This window comes from Spermophilus citellus (genome assembly GCF_964194105.1).
Source record: "Spermophilus citellus genome assembly, chromosome: X".
In the NCBI taxonomy this organism is placed as follows: domain Eukaryota; kingdom Metazoa; phylum Chordata; class Mammalia; order Rodentia; family Sciuridae; genus Spermophilus; species Spermophilus citellus.
Genome location: NC_138190.1, coordinates 120,146,780 through 120,167,570, shown reverse-complemented (window position 1 = coordinate 120,167,570; position 20,791 = coordinate 120,146,780). Strand labels below are relative to the sequence as shown.

General features: G+C 39.0%; 1 protein-coding gene across 1 annotated transcript in view; it reads right to left on the bottom strand.

Annotated features, from left to right (window-relative positions):
- Positions 1-20,791, bottom strand: part of GRIA3 (glutamate ionotropic receptor AMPA type subunit 3) — a 272,552-nt gene that overhangs the window by 181,660 nt on the left and 70,101 nt on the right. The window contains exon 3 of the mRNA XM_081278184.1: positions 20,357-20,596. Within this exon, the coding sequence (XP_081134310.1) occupies positions 20,357-20,596 (240 nt within the window). The remainder of the gene's footprint in view (positions 1-20,356; positions 20,597-20,791) is intronic.

Genomic DNA, 20,791 nt, shown 5'->3' with positions numbered 1-20,791 from the left:
CTGACAGGCAGTAAGCAGGGCTGGTCCCACATCCCGTTGTTAAAATGTCACAGGTGAAGGCCCAAAAGGCACTTCTTAAGAAAGCCAATGTCATTGAAATAAGCAACCATTGTGCACAGCAGCCATGAGCACTTGGACTTGGCTCTAGTTATCTAGCATAGTTCTAAGGAAAAGGAAACAGCACAATTTTAACAAGGAATGTGGGATAGATTGGAACACAGTCAGGGTCCCAGGCTCCCATGGGAGGAAGGAGCTACAGACTAACAACCATGAGTTCTCCTTTCCATTTGTTTGAGAACCAGGTGTGAGTGGAGCCCAGGGTGGGTAGGTGAGGGAAGGTATATCTTTTTTCTCTCTGGGGCTCTGTGACCTTAATTGTCCTTTCACAGCTGCACATTCATGGCTTGGGATTAGGCAGGATATGCTTGCTTTTTGTACTTCTTCCCCCTCTCACTGTGAGAAATTTAGATAGTATTGGCTTATCTTTTTGCCCTAAAGCATCTTTAAAAATAGGAGAGTGGAAGGTGGTTTTCAGTATGGAGCAATAGAAGGAACACTTTACCTGGGAGTTAGGAAACAGGCTGTTTAGTACTAGCTGCACAATTTTAACAAGGAATGTGGGATAGATTGGAACACAGTCAGGGTCCCAGGCTCCCATGGGAGGAAGGAGCTACAGACTGACAAACATGAGTTCTCCTTTCCATTTGTCTGAGAACCAGGTGTGAGTGGAGCCCAGGGTGAGTAGGTGAGGGAAGGTATACTTACTAGGAGCGTGGTATTGAGCAAATTCCTTAACCTTTCTATACCTACTTCCTCATCTGTAAAATGAGGACCACAATAGTACCTCCCTGGTAAAAGTGTTGTGAAGATTAAGAGAGATGATACATTTATTTATTTATTTTATGTGGTGCTGAGGATCAAACCCAGGGCCTCGCACACACTAGGTGAGCACTCTACCACTGAACCACTACCCCAGCCCCTGAGATGATACATTTAAGAGGCTTAGTGTAGAGCTTGGTACATAACAGGTGCATAGTCAAGGGTAGATATTAGTCCGAGGAACTGATTATTCATTAGCTCCCAAACCATCCCCCAAACTCTGCATCATTCATGGTCAGTGAGGAAATAGTCTCTTGTCCTAAAGGTATATAGCAGTCTGGTGGAGGGGAAGAATTTTGGGACATGGTGTTAAGATTCTTGGCTTTTCACTGTTAATTAACCATGTGACCTTGGAAAAATCATTCCCCTCTTTGGGCATGCAGATTAGTTTCATCTGTCAACCAACAATGATAATCTGCCTTGCCTTCCTTCTTGGGTGTGAATAATTATAAAAGACATGGGGGAAAGTGCCTAGAAGTTTAAAGTGGTGGGTTTTATTTTGAACAATATTAACTAGAATAACTGAATGCTCTTCTATTTCAATGGGTTCCAGTCTAAGCAATAATTTTGAGCTCACAGTTACATATTGGGTGAGATCATGAAAGCAAATAGTTTATGGAAATATTTGTCTAATTTCGATTTGGAACATTCAGAGAGCAAAATGGATGGGTGCTAGGAATAGACATCAGATCCACGGAGCTACAAATAGCTTATCAGTAGCTATAAGGAATTATGGGGTCAGTGAGAAGGTTGCCTTTGCCTCCTATTTTTGTATTTTTCCATCTCCTCTTCTAAGAAGCCTTATTAAACTAAAGAGGAAGCAGTACACATATACACAGTGATGAGACACGTAGGATTTTCTGGGACAGTGCAGTTTATCTTTTTTTTTTCTATAAAGGTATTTCCTGAACTCAGTAATGAAATATAGTTTCATGTTGATATTTTTGTAAAATTTTAAACATTACTATAAGTAATAATTGCTAATATTTATTGAGTGTATTTCTGTGTATCATATACTGTACTAAACCATTTAGAGTATCTCACTTGATTTTTATAACAGGTCAATGCAGTAGATGCTATAACCACCACCATTTTATAGATGCTCAGAGAGGTTGTTGCTCAAGGTCGTACAGCTGATTAATGTCAAGGCTGGAATTGAGTCCTCAGGCCTGACTTGGAAAAACCAAAAAGAAAAGAAAGTATCTTCAGAACATGTATCATTTTTCTGTGTTAAAAAAAGGCTATTGTATCAGATTTCTGAACATCTGCTTGGTTGGAAGAACCCTAAAATCAAGCGATGAGAGAAGCTGGAGTTTGCAGGATATTGACTTCATATTTTGGGGGGCTGTCAGTTAGGACAATTGATAATACATTTTTTTTTGTGTGTTCATCTTTAAGACCACAAAAAGAAACTGTCTCCACGGTCTTCCACACAATAACCATAGAGTCCTCATGCTCTCTAACACTTGTCCTTTGCATTCTTGTCATAGTGCTCCTTGCAGATGATACCACAGATGACTAGGTGCATCCAGCCATATGGCATTGGCTTCAGGGCATGGGCCTGAAGATGAAGGGAGAAACTGGAAGGGAACTTGGAACCTCGACATGGTTTTTCTTCCCAATTCCTAAGAGTAACCCCCTTAAGCCAAACAAATATAAGACCATAAACTAAGTTTTGCTTCCGAATTCTAGGATTCATTATGTACTGTGAAGCTGGCAGAGCCTAAAAATGTGTCAGAAAAGACATATACTCTGTTTTCTGTCTGCTTATTAAAAAATGAAAATATAGATATATTTTTGGTGGAGTCACTGACTTCAAGACTTTTCAAAGAGGTTGTCTGTTCAGCTTAAGTTACCTTTAGGCATTTCTATTTGCTATGAATGAAGAGAATTTCATTTTATGTTTTATTATTCTCCAAAATATATGCCCAGTAAAACCACACACACACACACACACACACACACACGCCCAACTTTTCTAATCACATCCTTCTCTTCATCAATGGACTGAGCCTTAGCATTATGTGGAATAGATGGAGGGCTGCTATGGAATCAAGATGTAAGGAAGCAAATGAGCTCCCCTTCCTGGAAGGCAGCATTGCAATTCCAACAGCCAGGCTTCCTTCCTTTGGCTGTAGGCTTTCTGCATTTGCCTGAGATGCAGAGATGTCTGGGAGTGGTTGTGCCCTAGCTGTTTCTACTTCTATGTAATATAAATGGCTTTCCTAGCTCCTTTCCTGGGAAGAGGTTCTGATTCTGGTTAAGAAGAACCAAAATGAGCACAGTGGAAGGAAGAGCAAGGTACAGGAGACACCATAGAAACTTCATTCTATGTCTCAGAAGTCCTGCTACCCTAGTCAGAGCATGATGGTAATGGATAACTCTTATAGATGCTAACTATGTGCCAGAAACTGTTCTAGAAGTTTTCATGGATGTAATACATACAACAATTCTATGAGTTAGAATTATTGCATTCCTTTTAAGGGTGAAGAAACAGACATGCAACACAGGGCTTAATGCCTGTCGCCAGTCATAATATGGCCCAAGGATATAAAAGGAGCCATTGTTCTGAATATATATATATATATATATAATTTTCATTTAATGCTGTGAGTTGTTGACTTCTTAAGTCAAGTCCCTTGAGTGGGTGAAAACATGAAGAACATGGGAAGTTACATTGACTCAGTTCAGTTGAGTAGAGCCTTACACAGAGCCTTGTGACTTCATGGACACAAAAGGATGAGCCCTTCTTCTTGCATATTAACCACTTATCTACAAAGCGGTTCTTTTAGCTTTAGCCAATTGCCCAGCCATACTCAGCATTTGATTTTAACTTACATCATTATGTCATATTTCTTTATTCCCATGAGATAAAGTGCAAAGTCTATTGCCATCATTATGCAGATAAAAGAATTGAGACAGGGTAGAAAAGGCTTGATACAATAATTCTGGGGCTAGCCTTTAGATTTTTGGAATCCCACTTTTTAAGTAGAATTACAGATTAGGAGACTCACCAACTTTATAAAATATGGAGCCAATTCATTTTTCAGAACCTGAAACCTCAGACTTAAGAACTTTACAAACTTTTCCAGCTTGACATGTCTAAGATCATTTTTAATACTACTATTCAGACTATGCTAGGTAGATAAAAGTGGTGGGATAAAAAAAATCACTTATTAAAGTCTTAGTCCTGCTTTTGAAAATTTCTACTTTATTGATGAAACATGACACACATATTATTGGAAGTAGTCAAAGGATTGAAGACAACAGGTAGCTTTGGTAATGTTAGTGTCCTGTTTACCTTAAGTTACCTGTTATAACTTAAGGTTAACTTTCACACTGTGCCAAGTGAAAACAGTAATTCTTTCCAGGACTTTCACAAGGAACATTCTTCTGCCAAAAGCTTCCCAAGAGAGAAAGTGACCTGACTAATCCTTGGAAGCCTTTCTCAGCTTCTAGAAATATAAAATGCTTCTGTGGGATAATTCTGTAGTTTGCTTGTTGGAACCTGGAAATTTTACAGTTGATGCAATTCTTTTGAGTTTCAAAAGTAATATAAAACCTCACATCAAATCACTTTAGACAAAATTACTAGGCTTGCAAATTTTGACTGTTGATTTTCTTTATTTGTATTTCTTGGCTATTATAGTTTTAGGAATAAGACTGGTCATTGTAAGATCAGCAATGTCTGTCTTTGGAGCCTTGATACTTCCATTTTTATCCCTCTTCTTTCTTTTGTGTCCATTCCCCACTCCCACCATTTACTTCTATTTCTCCATATGATTTTTTTTTTTGTAGTGTTGGGACTGAACTCAGGGGTGCTCTATCAGTGAGCTAAACCTCCAGCCCTTTTTATTTTATTTTGAGACTGGGTCTTACTAAGTTGCCAATACTGGCCCAAAATTTGAAATCCTCCCATCTTAACCTCCAGAGTTGCTGAGATTATAGGCATGTGCCAGCATGCTGGGCTCCATCCAATTATTTTAATATTAGTTTTCTGGTAGTCCTCTGAACTGGTGCTTTTTGTCTTTGGGAAATTTGAAAGGACATCCTAAAGATCCCTTTCTCTGGGACACCTTTCTTACTTCCCATGCTCAGCCAAGCCTAAGTAGGTTAAAGCCACAAAGGAAAATCTGTTATGAAAAGACACTGTTTCTTGCCCACAGGAATGCTGTTTGGATTATCTGTGTCTGCCTTGCCTCTTTTGGTATAATAACTGAGAACTGACTACATCAGCACTCACATTACTTTTCATCTTTGTCACTTTACCTATACAGACATTTTGAAATAATTTGCCTTCTTTTGTTTTTCCCTGAGAGCTGTGGACATTAATATCATGCTATGCTCATCTTTAGAGGATTCATGTGGTTTGCATGAAATAGTACAACATTTATATGCTAACTCTTGACAGGCCTCAAATATTAATGTTCTGTATTGGTTGAGATTCAGGGACCATCTAGTACACTGCAGGTTTGTCCTTTAGCCAAAAACATATAACTAAAGTTTCTAGCACTAAAATAACTGTTTTGCTTCCAAGTCAGTTGGAGTGCGAAGGTAATATCTTTGGTGTGGAGGCTGAGTCACAGAAGGACTCAAAATCAGGTTTAGCACAATGCATAGGAGGAAGGTGGTTATCTAATGTATGATCTGAGGATACCATCTACACATGGCACAGCAAGTCCATATCCACGTCCTTCTCTAGCTCTCCAGGCCCAGTAATCTACATTTTCTTTTTAGCTTAAATGTTCTCATTCACTCATTCATTTGTTCAATTTAAGTAGGTACTGCATTATATTCAGCACTCAGCACAGTCCTGGCAGAAATGAAAAAGATAACAATCTTTTCTTCAAGAAATTTATTAGGATTATGAGAGATATACATAGATAAAATAATACAATTTTTTGGCTGGTGCTGTACTAGAAGTAATACAAAGTACTATGAGGGCAGAGAGGGTGGCAGGGAGAAAGACCTGTGGAAACAAATATTTGAGCAGTTTTGAAGAATATGTTTACTTTCCAGATTGTATGAGTGTTTGTGGGGGCAGGAGAATGGAGTAAAGTGGCTGAGAACTACAACAAATCCACCCTATGTGCAAAGGAATTAAAGAAAAAAGGGGAACCATGGGCTATGAATGTAGTTCAGTGAGAGAGTGCTTACCTAGAATGTACAAGGCTTTAGTTGAGTCCTCAGCTCAGTAAGAAAAAAAAAGGGGGTAGGGGATACAATTCATGTGGAATATTGAAGCTTCCATGTGATGATAACATAGAGCTCTAGTGGTATAAGATGGGCAGACATGAGGCTAAGAATGTGGATTGAATTTTGGTGATTATAAAGGGCCACATGTGGCATGCTGAGAAGTTAAGAGTATGACTTTAAGAGTAATGATGAATGGATAAATTGCGGTATATATACACAATGGGGTATTACTCAGCCATAAAGAAAAATGACTTTATGACATTTGCATGTCAATGGATGGACCTGGAAACTGTCAGGCTAAGTGAAATAAGCCAGTCTCCGAAAAACAAAGCTCAAATGTTTTTTGCTAATATGTAGAAGATAACCCAAATAAGGGGTAATGGAAGAGTATACATGCAGTAGATTGACAAAGGGGAATGAAGGGAAGGGAGGAAGGATAAGAAAAGGAAAGACAGTGGAATGAATCCGAAATAATTTTCCTTTGTACTTATATGAATATGCCATAGTCAATCCTACCATCATGTACATCCAAAAGAATGGGGTCTTAACTACAATAAGATATATTCCATAAGATATAATTATATCAAAATAAATTCTGCTGTCCTGTATAACTAAAAAGAACTAATCAACTTTTTTAAAAATATAAAAGAGTATTGAGATGCCACTGAAAGATTTTAAACCAGGGGGATGATGTGATGGTAAGATTGCTATTTGGCAGCAGCGGAGAAGGTAAAATCAGGCAAATCAGTTAGCAGGATGGTGTAAGAGGTGATAGGAGCCTGAATTTTAATCAGAGGTAGTGGAGATATAAAAGAGGGTCATGGTGATGGAATGTGAGAGATGGTGGACAGGGAAGTTTCAAGGATGAGGTTTCTGCTTTGGGCAATGGGGCAGTGCCATTCACTCAGTCTGGAAATACAGGAGGAAGAGAAGATTTTCTGGGGAAGGTGAATAAACTCAGCGTTCAGAATGTTGAGTTTCAGGTTCAGGTAGGGCATCAAGGTAAAGGTTTAGGGGTAAATCAGATATATAGCTCAGAATTGAGGGGAGGGGCAAGGTCTCTGGAAAGCCCATGTGACACTGTGACTGCTTTACTTAGTGAAGCATTTTGAATCTTTAGAGAAATTAGATATATTCAAGAGATAAAACTGCTTTGTATTTGTTTTTGAGTTTTAGTTGTGGATGCACACAATACCTTTATTTTATTTATTTATTTTTATGTGGTGCTGAGGATTGAACCTAGGGCCTCCCACGTGCTAGGTGAGTGCTCTGCCACTGAGCCACAACCTCAGCCTAAAATTGCTTTGTCTTTTATCTTAGAAATTCATATAATGTTTGGTAGGAAGCACTCCTTTCATTCACAGGAAGCTTGCAGATTACAAATGACTGAAGGTCATATTTTAAGACTTAAATGGGTGTTGACAGTAGAGATTTTCAATGAAGGGGTGACCACTATTGAGAATCCCAGCCAATTTTCTTAGAAGAAATCTTATTAGAAGTGTGTGGTGGCAGTCTATGGTGCAGGAGTGTCCTGTAAAGATTTTAAGATTTACTAGGACATCCTAACCAGTTAACCAGCATCATTTCCGTTTTTTCCCTATCATACAGGGTCCTGGAACAATTAAGGGCTGAGTGCTAAAAGATGAGAAAGAAAGAAACTTGAATGTTCGGGGGTCTGTGGCTATTTGCCAAAGCAAATGTAGGTGGTTATTTATGTTTCCACAACCTTCCTAAGAAAAGCCATTGGAAAAGCAGTTCATGTTTCATTATAAATGGAAGTGCTATAATAGACAACAGAATTTTAGAATCTCAAAGAATCATGATATTCTATTTATTTGCATGCCTATGTTGCCCTTCTAAACTATAAAGTTATTCATGGGTGGTGCTATGTCTCATTTCCTTCCATAACCCCACTAATGCCCACAACATACAATTCCTACTCCCAGGAATTGTTAATTGCAGAATGATGGAGTCCATTCATTCATTTTACAGATGTGGAAACTAAGGACAGGAAGGGCTATGTGACTTGACTGGGATCACACAGTTAGTTAGTGACAGAGCTTAACCTGGAATAGAGGTTATAGTTTGATGATCATCTTCCTCAATACCCTTCATTGGAACATGTGCGTCTCACAACAGGGCATTCTTGATGTATGATGACAAAAAATTCTGTCCTCGACCAATTCTTGGCAGGCTCCTTTGAGCCCTCTGCTTGACTATATCTGAACCTTGGCCTATAAAGACTAGAACAAAATGCTAACATAGTTTCTAACTACTTAGGCCACCTCCCTAGGACAACCCTAGAAGGACCCCTAAAGTGCCTGTCCTAGAAAACTCAAGGCTGCCAAAAGAATTTACTGTTTGGTCCAGTTAACACTTGAATATAGGGCCACTGTGGCAGGGCAGAACCTGACTTCAAAGAATGCCTGTTCACACCATTCGTGTCTTCATTCATGTACTTGGGGTAATGATGTCCATCTCATTCCACCATCTTTTATACAACCAGAGATACAGAACATTGTGTTCTATATGTGTAATATGAACTGTAATGCATTCTGCTGTCATATATAACAAATAAAATAAAAATAAAAAATTCACCCCTCCCCCCCAAAAAAACAACAAAGAGTGCCGGTTAACACACCTAGACGAGTTTTACGTAGACCAGTCTCTTCTTCCTATTATTTCCAAGTTTCCATTTCCTTAATTTTCCCGAGCCATTAATCTTTCTCCTATTTGCTCATTCTCCCCTCAAAATGTCCAGTCATTTCTGTACAAATTGAAGGTGAGTTCAGTTTATGATGAATTCTTTCCTTATTGTAATAGTATGCTACTGATTAAAATTTATCCTTAAGTCTTTAGTATCCAGTTATGTTTTTCTTTGCCATGGTTAGAGAATCTGATAAATCTGATTATTTGAGACTAGATAGAATATTCCCTGAAAACTTTCCACCATTTGTGAGCATCCCTCCTTACCTCCTAGATGCATAGTGCATTCTTGAGATGATCTTTTAAAACAACAGAGACAATGTCAGTACTCTGAATGATTCTATGGCTATGAGAAGGTAAATATGGCCACAAATGTCTACTGTACAATTTGTGTCAACCTCAGTTTAGAGAAATCTCCAAACATCTCTGTTGCCTTTAATAACTCAGTATGGGTCTGTCATCCATGAGTTCATCTAAGCCTTTATGGGGGGGGGAGCTATTTATATTTTCAGTCTAATCCACCACTTGGTGTAATGAGTTCCATATGTTTCCTCCATTTTCTACCTGCTGTGAGAAATAGAGCTTCTTTTTCTGTCCTAAAATCACCTCTTGGGCTAGATGTCTGTAAGACACAGAAGTACACACTCTCTCAGACATACATGCATGTGATTTAGTAGGGAAAATGACCCCATTATTAATTGTTATCTTTGTTTACAAGGATATTAAAAATTCAAATGAAAGGGAGCTGAAGTAATGCAATTGAAAGCGCACACAGTGGCAGCTAATTACCCCAAGGAGAAGGATGTAAATCCTTGACAAAACGGAGGCCCATTGATGTAGGAACCTGTGGAAATGAATGAGAGGCTTGCTATGGAATCAGTGCCTAGCCAAGCACTGCCTGCCTGCAGTGAAGTTGAAGCACCCTCTAAAAGTTCAGTGTGGCCCAGGAATATAACCTGTCAGCCTCCTCACCTGACATGATCTTAATTAGCCTCTGTTCTACTGCAGAGAAAGCCCGCTGAGGCAGTTAGCACCAGAGAATTAATCAGATCGTTTGTGGAGTCAACAAAGCAGGACAGCAGCCCACACTGGCAACTTATTGATTGGAAAGGATCCAGGAAGATGGGAAGTGAAGTAGTCTCTATTTTGTGCCCCTCCTCTTTTCCCCTGAATGAAGCTGCTCTTAGACGCTTTGTGGAGGGCAAAGTGAGTTGTGCTCTACCTTAACCTCCTCCCCTCTGTTATCCCTGGTCCATATTTTTTCTTCCTGGTCCCCATACATTGTTTAGTTAAAGCATCATGTGTATCCATGCTGTTGTCAAACGATGTGTTTGACTGCAAGGGAGAGTACTGTTGATTTTGTTGCAAATTGTACTTTTGCTACGGGATTAGTTGGGAAAATGGAATTTTGCCAGTATTTCTCTCCCTCCCTTTGTTTACTGCCTATTTTCAACAGCTCTGTAATTGCTTTCCATTTAGTAAAAGGAACATTGTTCCGTTTTTGGTTTTTCTTTTAATTGTGATTTTTGCCCTGAGCTCTGACGTTTGAGAGCATTGATAGGAATGCCATGTTGTTTTGGTTCTAGGTACCCACTTGGCCTAAGCAATCAAGGCAAGGTCATTGTTAGGGGAGGCAGTTCTGTGTGTGTGGGGGATGGGGGGCTGCTCAGAAACACTTAAATCTTCCATGAAGCCTTCCCTGACTAGTCCAGCCTGTTATGAGCTCTCTCTTCTTTGGACTCTCACAGACCTTCAAATCTGTACCATACAATCTAGCTCTTGCCTTATGCTATTTCATACTAATTATGCTTCATATGCATTAACCTTAACCCATCTTTCTGGCCATGGTGTAAGTACTTCAGAGTCAAAGACTACCTCTTACTGAATGCAGCTGTTAATGCCAATGTAGGCACAGTAAATGACACTCAATGAATGCTAAATTGGTTTATTGATAGCCCCTTGAGGAGTTCAGGTAGCCATTCCCTTGTCCCGCTGCTTCCTTGGCCCTACAGATATTGTACATCAGATAATGCTTTACTAGGAGGGGGATACTGTCCTGTGCATTGTAGAATGTGTAGCAGCATTTCTGGCCTTTACCTGCTGTTAAAATGTCTAGACACTCCAAATGTCTCCTGGGGGGTACAAAATTACCCTCCCTGCCAGTGAGGGGTACTAGCCTATAATTTAATAAAATAATAAGAGCTAAAATTCATTGAGCATGTTACTATGTTCAGCTTGATGCTAAAGACTTTACATGTATTCTTTTGTTTAATTCCCACAACTTCCATGCCTTTGCTTTAAATGTTGTCTAAAGGGCTTCAAGGGACAAACCTCAAAGTCACAGGTCTACATCATAGTCTGTCCCTTCCCCAAGGAATATGTAGAAAAACCTTTTCAAGGACCTCTCAGGCCCAAACTCAGAATTTATAGACTACTCTACCTAACCTTTAATGGTCTAAGGATTACTATTCATTGAAAACTAGATATTCAGCTTACTGGGGGTTAATTTCTCAAGGAAATTGATGAAAAGCATGGAAGGTCAAAGCAAAAGCAACCCTGCCAGCTGTCACCTCCTTTTTTCAGAGATGTGAGTACTGTTCCAAAGAGCTAATGCATGGTAGGGGGGCTAGAGATCTATTTCTTTTGCTCATATGATGACATTTTAGCACAGGAAGCAGAATTTCTAGATAGCTCACTGAAGTAACAGTCCCACCCCAAATCCTGACCAGCTGTCTTGCAAACAATGCAATCAGTCACAAGAGAGACAAGGTAAAAGAAGGTGGATAAGCCAGTGCAGATTTGTCCTTCTAAGGGGGAGGGGAGCTAATCAAAGCACATCTGACAGTAGCACCATCTCTGCATATGAAAGACAACCCAAGAGAGAAAATTTGACATTTTAGCTTAATGTGTCTTTGGAGAAGAATGTAGTTCTGGCTGTGAAGTCAATTCAACCTCAAATTCACTGCCACCAAGGAGTTAACGATGTATTAAAATTAGTCATGTCATTCGTTGGAGAAATATTCTACTTATGGAAAATACCTTTATAGGAAAACTGCCTTTCTGAGTCTGAGCTGGAAATATTACAGTAAACAGGATCTAATCACAGCGAAGCCTTATTTCAGCTTTGCATGACAGCTGTAAAATATGACAGTATTTATTAATAGTCGCTGCAGTCTAATCTGCAGCAGTGGAGAGCTACAGCAAAATATGTTAAGCTAGTGAGAGAACAATTTCCACAGTAACTAATATTCAGCTTTTGAAAGGATAGTTTAATGTCTTGTGATATTTTTTTTCCCCTACTGATGGTCCAACCCTAGGAAAGAGCTAGTAAGCTAATAACCTTTGTGGAGAGGAAGTGTTTAAATGATAATTTATTTCAAGAGCTGACAACAAATTGCTCGGCACTTTCTCTTTTTATGCCCCAAAGCAGTCAAGGATGTGCAAATCGAAGTATTAAAAAATATGACAGCTTCAGTATTTTCATTTTCAATGAAACTCTCATTATAGACATATGTACAGTCTTTTATTCACAATCCAGTCCAAATAGTCATTCACTATTATTATTGTGCAGGCTCTCAAGATGCTCTCATAGTTGAAGACTCATCACAATAGATTAGGCAGGCTGCTGAAACTACCCAATGTCTCAGGTACTGTCAACCCCGATTACTGCTGCTCAAATGGGGGAATTTAGTATCTGTCTCTCATAGGATAATGTACTCTCTGGACCTTCCTAATTTATTCAGATGTAAAAGTAACTTGAATTTCAATAAAACCTCTCCTGACTTCACTTTTCCCAGAAGGCAAATGGACATGACTAGAATTGGAGCCATCTGTTACCTTTGCACATCCTTTCATCAGCTCTTAAAGTGGAGGAGGGGGAAAAAATCCTCGCTAGTCATTTTCTTAAATGGAGATACCGGCTACTCCCAGTGCTTGGCCAGAACTTAAAAGAAGTTTGTGATAGTGACCCATCATTGGTCATTCCTTGAATTCTTCTCTAACCAGAAATAGCCCATTAGAAATGAAGATTTGCAGGTCCATATATTTCTGTGCCTTGGAAACTGCTCTGTCTTAGAGAGGAATATATGGGTTCCTTTTGCCTCAGAATCAGATCCTCACCCCAGCACTTCACTGTTGTGCACCATGAGCAAACATACCTTTTGCATGCATTGAGAACTCTGCCCTTCCTCTGCCTTTCACTTTGTAGCTCATCTGACTTTTAACTTGGATTTTCTGACCTCCTGCATACCTGTGTTCATTTGTGGACACCATGCTTTAAGAAGGAAATTGACAACTGGATTTCATTCATAGGAAAACAACCAGGAGGGTCTGAGTACCAGGTCTTCTGAAGAATGGCTGAAGGGATGATGAAGAGAAGAGGTAATAGGTGTTTTCAAGTGTTAAGAGTGTGGGAGGGGGCTGGGGTTGAGGCCCAGCGGTAGAGCGCTTGCCTAGCATGTGCAAGGCTCTGGATTCGATCCTCAGCACCACATAAATAAAATAAAGGTATTGTGTCCAACTACAACTAAAAAAAAAAAAAAAAAAAGAGTGTGGGAAGCAGTATAACAGCCAGTGAAGAGCACATGGCCCTTAGGTGAAAATCTGGTTTCATTACTTTTCAGCCATCACCCTAAGAGCTATCATTTAATGTTCTTATGCCTTGGTTTCCTCAATTGTAAAGATGCAGGGTATAAATGAGGATTGAATGTGATAATGTGCTAATCCATAAATTCAGGGCCTAGTGTGTAATAAGTGCTTAAGAAATGGCAGCTGCTCTTATTAAAATAAGGTAATAAAATGATAAAATAACAGCGATTTGCTGATTTGTGCTATCCATTCGTATTAGGCTGTGTGTGTTTGTGAGGTTAAAAAAGGGAGAAAAGGAGGACACAGAGGAGGTAGAGGAGGAGGAGGATGAGAGTGCAAGAGGAAGAGAGCAATCTTGTGCTTTATTTGGGAAAGTGGAATTGAACAGAAGGGATGAGACTAGGTTATGTAAGTGGTTGTGAATGATAATTTGCAGGAAGGTGTGCAGGTTTGAAGCCCTGCTTATTTCTCAGTAGGGTTCAAATCCTGCCAGACTGAAAGCACTGAGTCCTCTGAGGAAGGGCCCTTTCTCCTTGTCTTCTGGAATCTCTTCACTTAAGTCTTTCAGTTCCTTCCAAAATTTTCCCACTTTCCTAGCTAACAACTTTACTCTTTTCCCAAGGCACCTGCTCCTAATGAATGCAAATGTCATTGGTGGGTGTGGGAACAGCTGGTTTAAAATTATTTTTTTCCAGGTCCCTAAGATAAATCATTGTTTCTGCAACAGTATTGTCAGCTCCTCAAAGGCAGGACCGAATTCTGCTGCTTTTAAATCCCACGAGTGGGCTAGTATGAAATAGAACCAGGGAAAGCTTGTTGACTGATGGGATAATTGTTACAACTGCCCATGTTCCTGCCATAACCTTTGAGAGAAAATAGAAAGGTCTGTCAGAAGGCTGTTGATTTCCAGAGAGTTACTTGGGAACTGAGTAGGGAGTTTCAGGTTGAGAATGGAAGACAGCAGGAGTTTATTGAACACTGGCAAGAAGGTAGGGACTAGTTGCCTCAAAGGGCACCCAGAGCTATTATCTCATTATCTAAGCTGAGAGTCACAGCTGGGCCGGATTCTTTCATCTCTGTGGGCCGTGCCCATTGAAGGCAAGGAGAGTTGTCAGGTACACGAGAGAGTCTGGCTGCAATTCTCAAGTATGTCGGGGTTGTGGGGGAAATGTTAGCACCATGCAGAAGTAGGTCATTTGCAGGTCATTTGCACTAAGAAGATAGGCCTAATAACCAGAAGAAGTGGTTGGTGCTAGGACTTTCTATAGGAAGGTGTTTGAACAAAGAGCCTCCCAAACTGCAGTTGTGGTTACCAGACACTGGGGCAGGAAGTTTGGATAGAGGTCAATCAATGGATACACAGTTATAGTTAGATAGGAGGAATAAGTTCTGATGTTCTATTCCATAAGAGGGTCACTATAGTTAAACAAATATTTAAAAATAGCCAGGAGAGAGGTTTCTGACTACTCTCAACACAAAGAAATGACAAATGTATAAGGTGATGAATATGCTGATTTCCCTAATTTGATCATTACACAATGTACCCATGTATCAAAACATCACATTGAATCTTGCAAATATGTATGGTTATTGTGTGATGATAAAAAATAAAAATAATAAAAAGAAAACTACATTTTGGATTAAGGTTCTATTTCTACAGCAGTCCCTTGCCTTAATATTTTTCTTCCCTGGATGCACGAGTCATTAGTAGCCATAATAAATTGGCATGAATAAATTGGTGAGCTGAGCTATTGTCACTGGCAGAGGAAGACTGTTAATCAGTGGGAACAAAATGTAGGACAGGAAAGACTTTATGTAGGTATAGAGGCAGGTAGGGATAGAGATGTTGAGGTTTTGCTCATGTCAGGGAAAGCAAGCATAGACATATGCCATAGTGAGAGACACTGGGTAAATAAGGAATGGAGGGATCAATAAAGAGGAGATTGTACAGATAACACACTTAGCCCCATAATTTTTCCAAGACCTGACTTTTCATGTATATAACCAAGAGCATAATTTTTAACTTTGCATTCATGAACCAAGATGGTGTTTTAGTAATTAAATGAAGTGATGACCTGAAAACCCCAGACCAGGCCTTTCTCTGCAGACAGAAATCAAAGCAGAGCCAATGAGTCCCTGAAATCTATTTGGTGTTTCATAATTTCAGATAAAAATACCCAGTTTGTGCTACACGTCTTGTAAATGACCTCAAATGTTTAACCCATTTCTCAGTTCCTCATTCATCTTGGCACAGCAGAGTCACATCATTTGTACTTTTAGTTTATTTGAGTGTAATTATAGGTACTCTCTTCTGTATCTTCCACTTCTCTTATGTAATTTGAAATATTCAAAAATTGTATTTCTATGCAGTAATTTTCCCCAAAGCTTTTATTACTGCAGTAATAGTGATCATTTCAAAAAATAAGAAAATGTGAAACTATTACTTTACTGAACAGTCTAAAGACCTGTATCAAATGGTTTACAAATTGGATATGCTCTTCCTTTCTTCCTTCTCCCTAACTTCATTTCTTCTCCCCTTCCCATCATCATCTTTCTTCCCTTCCTATCCTTTCTCCCTCCCATGCCCTTCTTTCCTGTTTTTTTCTCTCCTTTTTTTTCTTTCCAACATTAAAAACAGACATGGGTTTATTTATTCTTGATGAATCAGTAATGGAGGCTGAAATCAGGTCTGTGCTATGTACTAGGGGAGGCATAAAGTATAAATCTAGGGGCTAGCCAGTTTTTTAAATTATCATACCGGAGAGAAGGGCTTGGGAAGGTGAGAAGACCTGGTGAAATACTAGTAGAAAGTGGTTAAGTGCTAAGGGAATGACATGGATAAAAGGGTTGTGTGGGTGTTTAGCGGTGGGCAAGATCGCTGCTTGTTGAAACTGGTTCTACTCTTCCTCAGCCACCTCAGTGTCTTATCCAGTCTCTCAAGCCAAAAGCTCAGTAGCCATCCATGAATCCTTCCTCCCCTTCGCTTCCTGCAGTCTGACTTTGTCCTCAAGTTCTGTTGCTTTTTGTCTCAAACAATATTTCTATTCCAATCCTCCAATTCTAGCCTAGTTTAAGCTGCCATCATTCTCACCTGGATGATGACAATGGTCTTTTAATTGTATTCTCTTCTTTTTCCACACTCCATTTTCTACAGAAGCTTAAATCAAGTCATGTGACTCTCTTGCTTGGAATACTTCAATGATTTCCTATTCTACTAAGAAAAGAATCCATATTCCTATCACTGGTAAATTATCTTTCAGGGAACTTTCTTCCTATGCATTACTCTTTAGCAACATGTATCTTCTTTCAGTTCCTCAAACATGCCATAGGGCCTTTGCATTTGCTGTTTTTTTTTTTTTATAAGGAATGGAGAGATAAATAAAGAAGAGATTGTACAGAGGGGGCAGATAACATACTTAGTCAGCCCCATAATTTTTGAAAAGTTTTGGATTAAGGTTCTATTTCTGCTTGAAACTCTTTCTCTCTGCTCACCACATGGTTGCCTCTTTCTAGTCTTTTAGTTCTTAGCTTAAAAGCTCCTATCTCAATTAGGCTGTAACTAAGCCTCCTTTTAAAATTAGGGCCTATCTATTGCTATTATCTTTTCTTTGTTTCCGTCATAGCATCTTATCTAAATTAATTCATTAGTTTACTTGATTTTGTCTATTTCCCTAATTAGAACATAAGCTTTATAACAGTAGGAACCAAATATATCATACTTATCATTATAACCCTAGCATCTACTGAATGAAAAAGTGAATGAACTAGTGTGTACTTAAGTGGTCAGGAAAGGATACCTTGGAGAGGCAGAGTTTGAGGTAGGTTTTGAAAAATGAAAGGATGGGTGTGATTTTCATAATCAAAATGAAGGAAAAATTTCAGGTAGTTGTAGAAGTGAACAACTAAAGCAGGCATGGTTCTGTTACATTTGCCCAATAGTGGAAAATGGAAAGTGCCTACAGTGGAAGTTTCTCACAAGGTAGCATAGGGAGAACAGGCTTGTTAGTTGATTGAGGTATAATCATGTAGAGTCTTGAAAAAGAGACTGCTTTCTTTTTCCATTGTGGGCAGCAGAAACCCATTAAAAATTCTGGGGCAGGTTACTGGTACCATGTTTTGAGAAGATTTTCCAAGAGGAAGATTAGTATAAAAGTTTATGAAGCTGGGTACAGTGATGTATACCTGTAATTGCAGCTCAGGAGGCTGAGGCAGGAGGATCACAAGTTTGAAGCCAGCCTCAGCAATTTAGCAAGACCCTGTCTCAAAAAAACATAAATAAATAAATAAATAAATCTGAGGATGTAGTGTAGTGGTAGAGTATGCCTGGGTCAAATCCCCAGTACTACACATACACATGAAAATTGATGAGACCCTCATCGTTATACATAATACATGTATGATGATGTGAGGGGGAAGAAAAAAAAGAGAGAGAAAGGTGTCACAGTAGATTGGGTAGAGAGAAGCGATGGGAGGGGAGGGAGGGGAGGGGATGGGGGATAGGAAGGTCAGCAGAATAAAATAGACACTAGGAGCGCTGTATGTATACCCATGGATGTATAACCAATGTGATCCTGCAACCCGTACACATGGAAAAATGAGAATTCATACCCCATTTGAATCAAATGTATAATATGTCAAGATCATTGTATTGTCATGAGCAACTAATAAAAAAATAAAATAAAAAGAAAATTGATGAAAAGTACTTCTCAAAAACAGAGCACATTAGTTTCACTAGAGGCTACAGGGGAAAGAAATATGAAATAAAATGGGTCAGAAATGTTTCTTTCTAACTTCTTTTTAAATTTTATAGAAATTTTTGTGGTTCTAGGGATGGACCCAGGGCCTCATGCATGCTAGGTAAACACTCTACCACTGAGCTGCACCCTCAGCTCACAAGAAAGTTTTCTTTTGGCTCTGAGACCATAGAATTGTTCAAACTACTTAGTGAGAAAATTTTGGGAAAAGAGATGCAGGATAAGAAATAGACATAAATGACATTTGCTTCCTTTTCTCTAATAGAGAACTAATGAAAATAGATGGGTCACAGGAGATGAGGAGAGAATATATTAATTAAGTCTTCTGTGTGTGAATAAATGGGAATTACAGTATTGGTAGAAGGGATGTTTAGTTTTGAAAAGTTTCAGGAACTGATTTTCAAACCTCAGTTCTGAAAACTAGATTGCTATGCATTAGGTTGCATTATATACAGTATATGGAAATAGGCTAATTTATTCTCAGTTCTTGAACAAAATGAAATGCATTAAAATTTAGCAAATTGTGAATTAGAACATTCAAAGTATTTTGGTACCCTAGTCAAACAAAGCTCTGGTTGAACACAGAGATCCTTCCTGACTCTGTCCTTTGTTCCTGTGCTCCCCACCATCTCCATCTCCCTCCTTTCTTGCAATCTGCAACTTGCCTATCCCTCAAGGCTATCTCTAGCAAGTTTTCTCTGAAAACTCTTCTTTTGGAGTGATGGCTTTTCTTAAGGCAATCGGAACAATTTGATATTATTCTGTGTTGTTCAGGAACTTTTTCATGAATATTCTTTCCTATTCATTCCTATTGGAATCACATTATATATATACATCTGTCACAGGATTGGAGCAAACCACTGTGGGTTGGTTGATAATGGCTTGTAGAATTGATTGACTAACTGATAATATATATTTGGATTATAGCAAGATACAAAGTGCCCAGTGTCTGACATAATCTCTCAAAAATATCACAGAATCATAGAATACTACATTAAGAAGGGGACAACACCTTACTGGAGGGGGAGAGATCAAGGCCAAGAGAGCTTCAGTGAGTTGGTCAAGGTCAGAGAGTTAGCTGGTGGCAGATCTTGGATTAGAAATCTGGTCTCCTGCTCCAGGGTCTTGAAATGTGATAATATTTTGGAGGTGAGTACCATAGGAAAATACAGGCTTAATTATTTTATGATAGAATCTGATGATATGGTAAAATGAGAGTAAAGAGTACTCTAGGTTGCCAAGAGCAAAATGGCCTTTCAAGTTAAGTTAGGAAAAGGACCTCCTCTCCAGGTACCTCTCTGGAAGACAGACCTTCCATTTGTCCCTTCCTTCCTTAAGAGTGAAAACCCTGAGCCAGAGAGAATCATTCTTACTCCATAACCAGAGTTACAGGTAAATGACTAATTAAGGAATATTTTCTTCTGGAATGTCTTGGTGATGGTCCCTTTGTTTTACTCAGAAACCAACTCCTCAACATCAACTGGGTTTTGGAGACCATTTAGCTGAATTATGATGTGTGTGCTTTAGCTAATTAATACACCTTACTATATAGTGTTTAAGATTAGACTTAATTTCTGAAACTGTTTCAAAAGAATTTGTTCTCAATATATTCTATCACTATTAGAAAAACCATTTATTCTCAAAGACCAAGTTAGTCAGTGTCAACTTATTATTTCTATCAGGTAATGGTGAGGCCCTGTAAGTTGAAGACCTAATGTGATCTGGTAGAATAAACCCTGGAAGCAGAAGACATTGTCACCAGTCCCATATCTATGGTGTAACAGCTGTGGGACAAAGCACATTTCCTTCTTTGCTTCAGTTATATCATCTATGAGGCAGATAATTATTGTCTCTGACAGGATTAATTTTCCAGAACTTTTCAGCTTAGGCCTTTCCATAGGCTGATCTGCTTTTACTTTGTGCATTTTGGAACAGAAAAACATTTTTGAGTTGCCGGGCTCCTTTTCAACAACAGTGTTTCAACCAAGAGGGTATCCTGAATTGCATTAGTCATATACAGCATGAGGATATACATACAGCTTGAAAATTAGATTCTAAAACTACCATTACTTTAATTTTTGTCTTAATCATTAATTTCCTTTGAATATTAAATACAAAAAACTTAAAAAGAGTACTATGTTTTATTTTTGGGGGGAAGAAAAAGGCAATGAGTTGGAAATGGAACACCACTATTACAAGAATAACCAAAGAAGGAAGCAGATACCTCTTCTTACCTCTTTCTGTGTCGTAGAGGTACACAAACTTCTCCCACTTGTAGTGACCCAGGAGACTCAGAATAGCACCCTTCAAGGCTGGGCGCATCTGGATGACAAACTGCACATCTGCATCAGTGGGAAAGCTAGGTGTGACAAAGGACGTGTGCAGGGCCCCACAGAACGAGGTCAGGGTGTTCATTGACATCTGGTCATAGAATCCAAAGATGGCATACACCCCTCTCGAGAACTGGGAGCAGACTGGAACGAGAAAAAGAAAAAGAAATTTCAATAGGCCCACTGTCCCTTGCTGTAGGTTGTAGAGTAGGAAATTCAATATACAGTTAAGCTCTAAATTACATGCCTCAGAAGAAAAGCAAAACATCAGAAAATCTCTAGAAGCCTTTGAAAGCCCAGTTACACAGCAGGAGAAGAGTAAGAAAGGCAAGAGTTTAT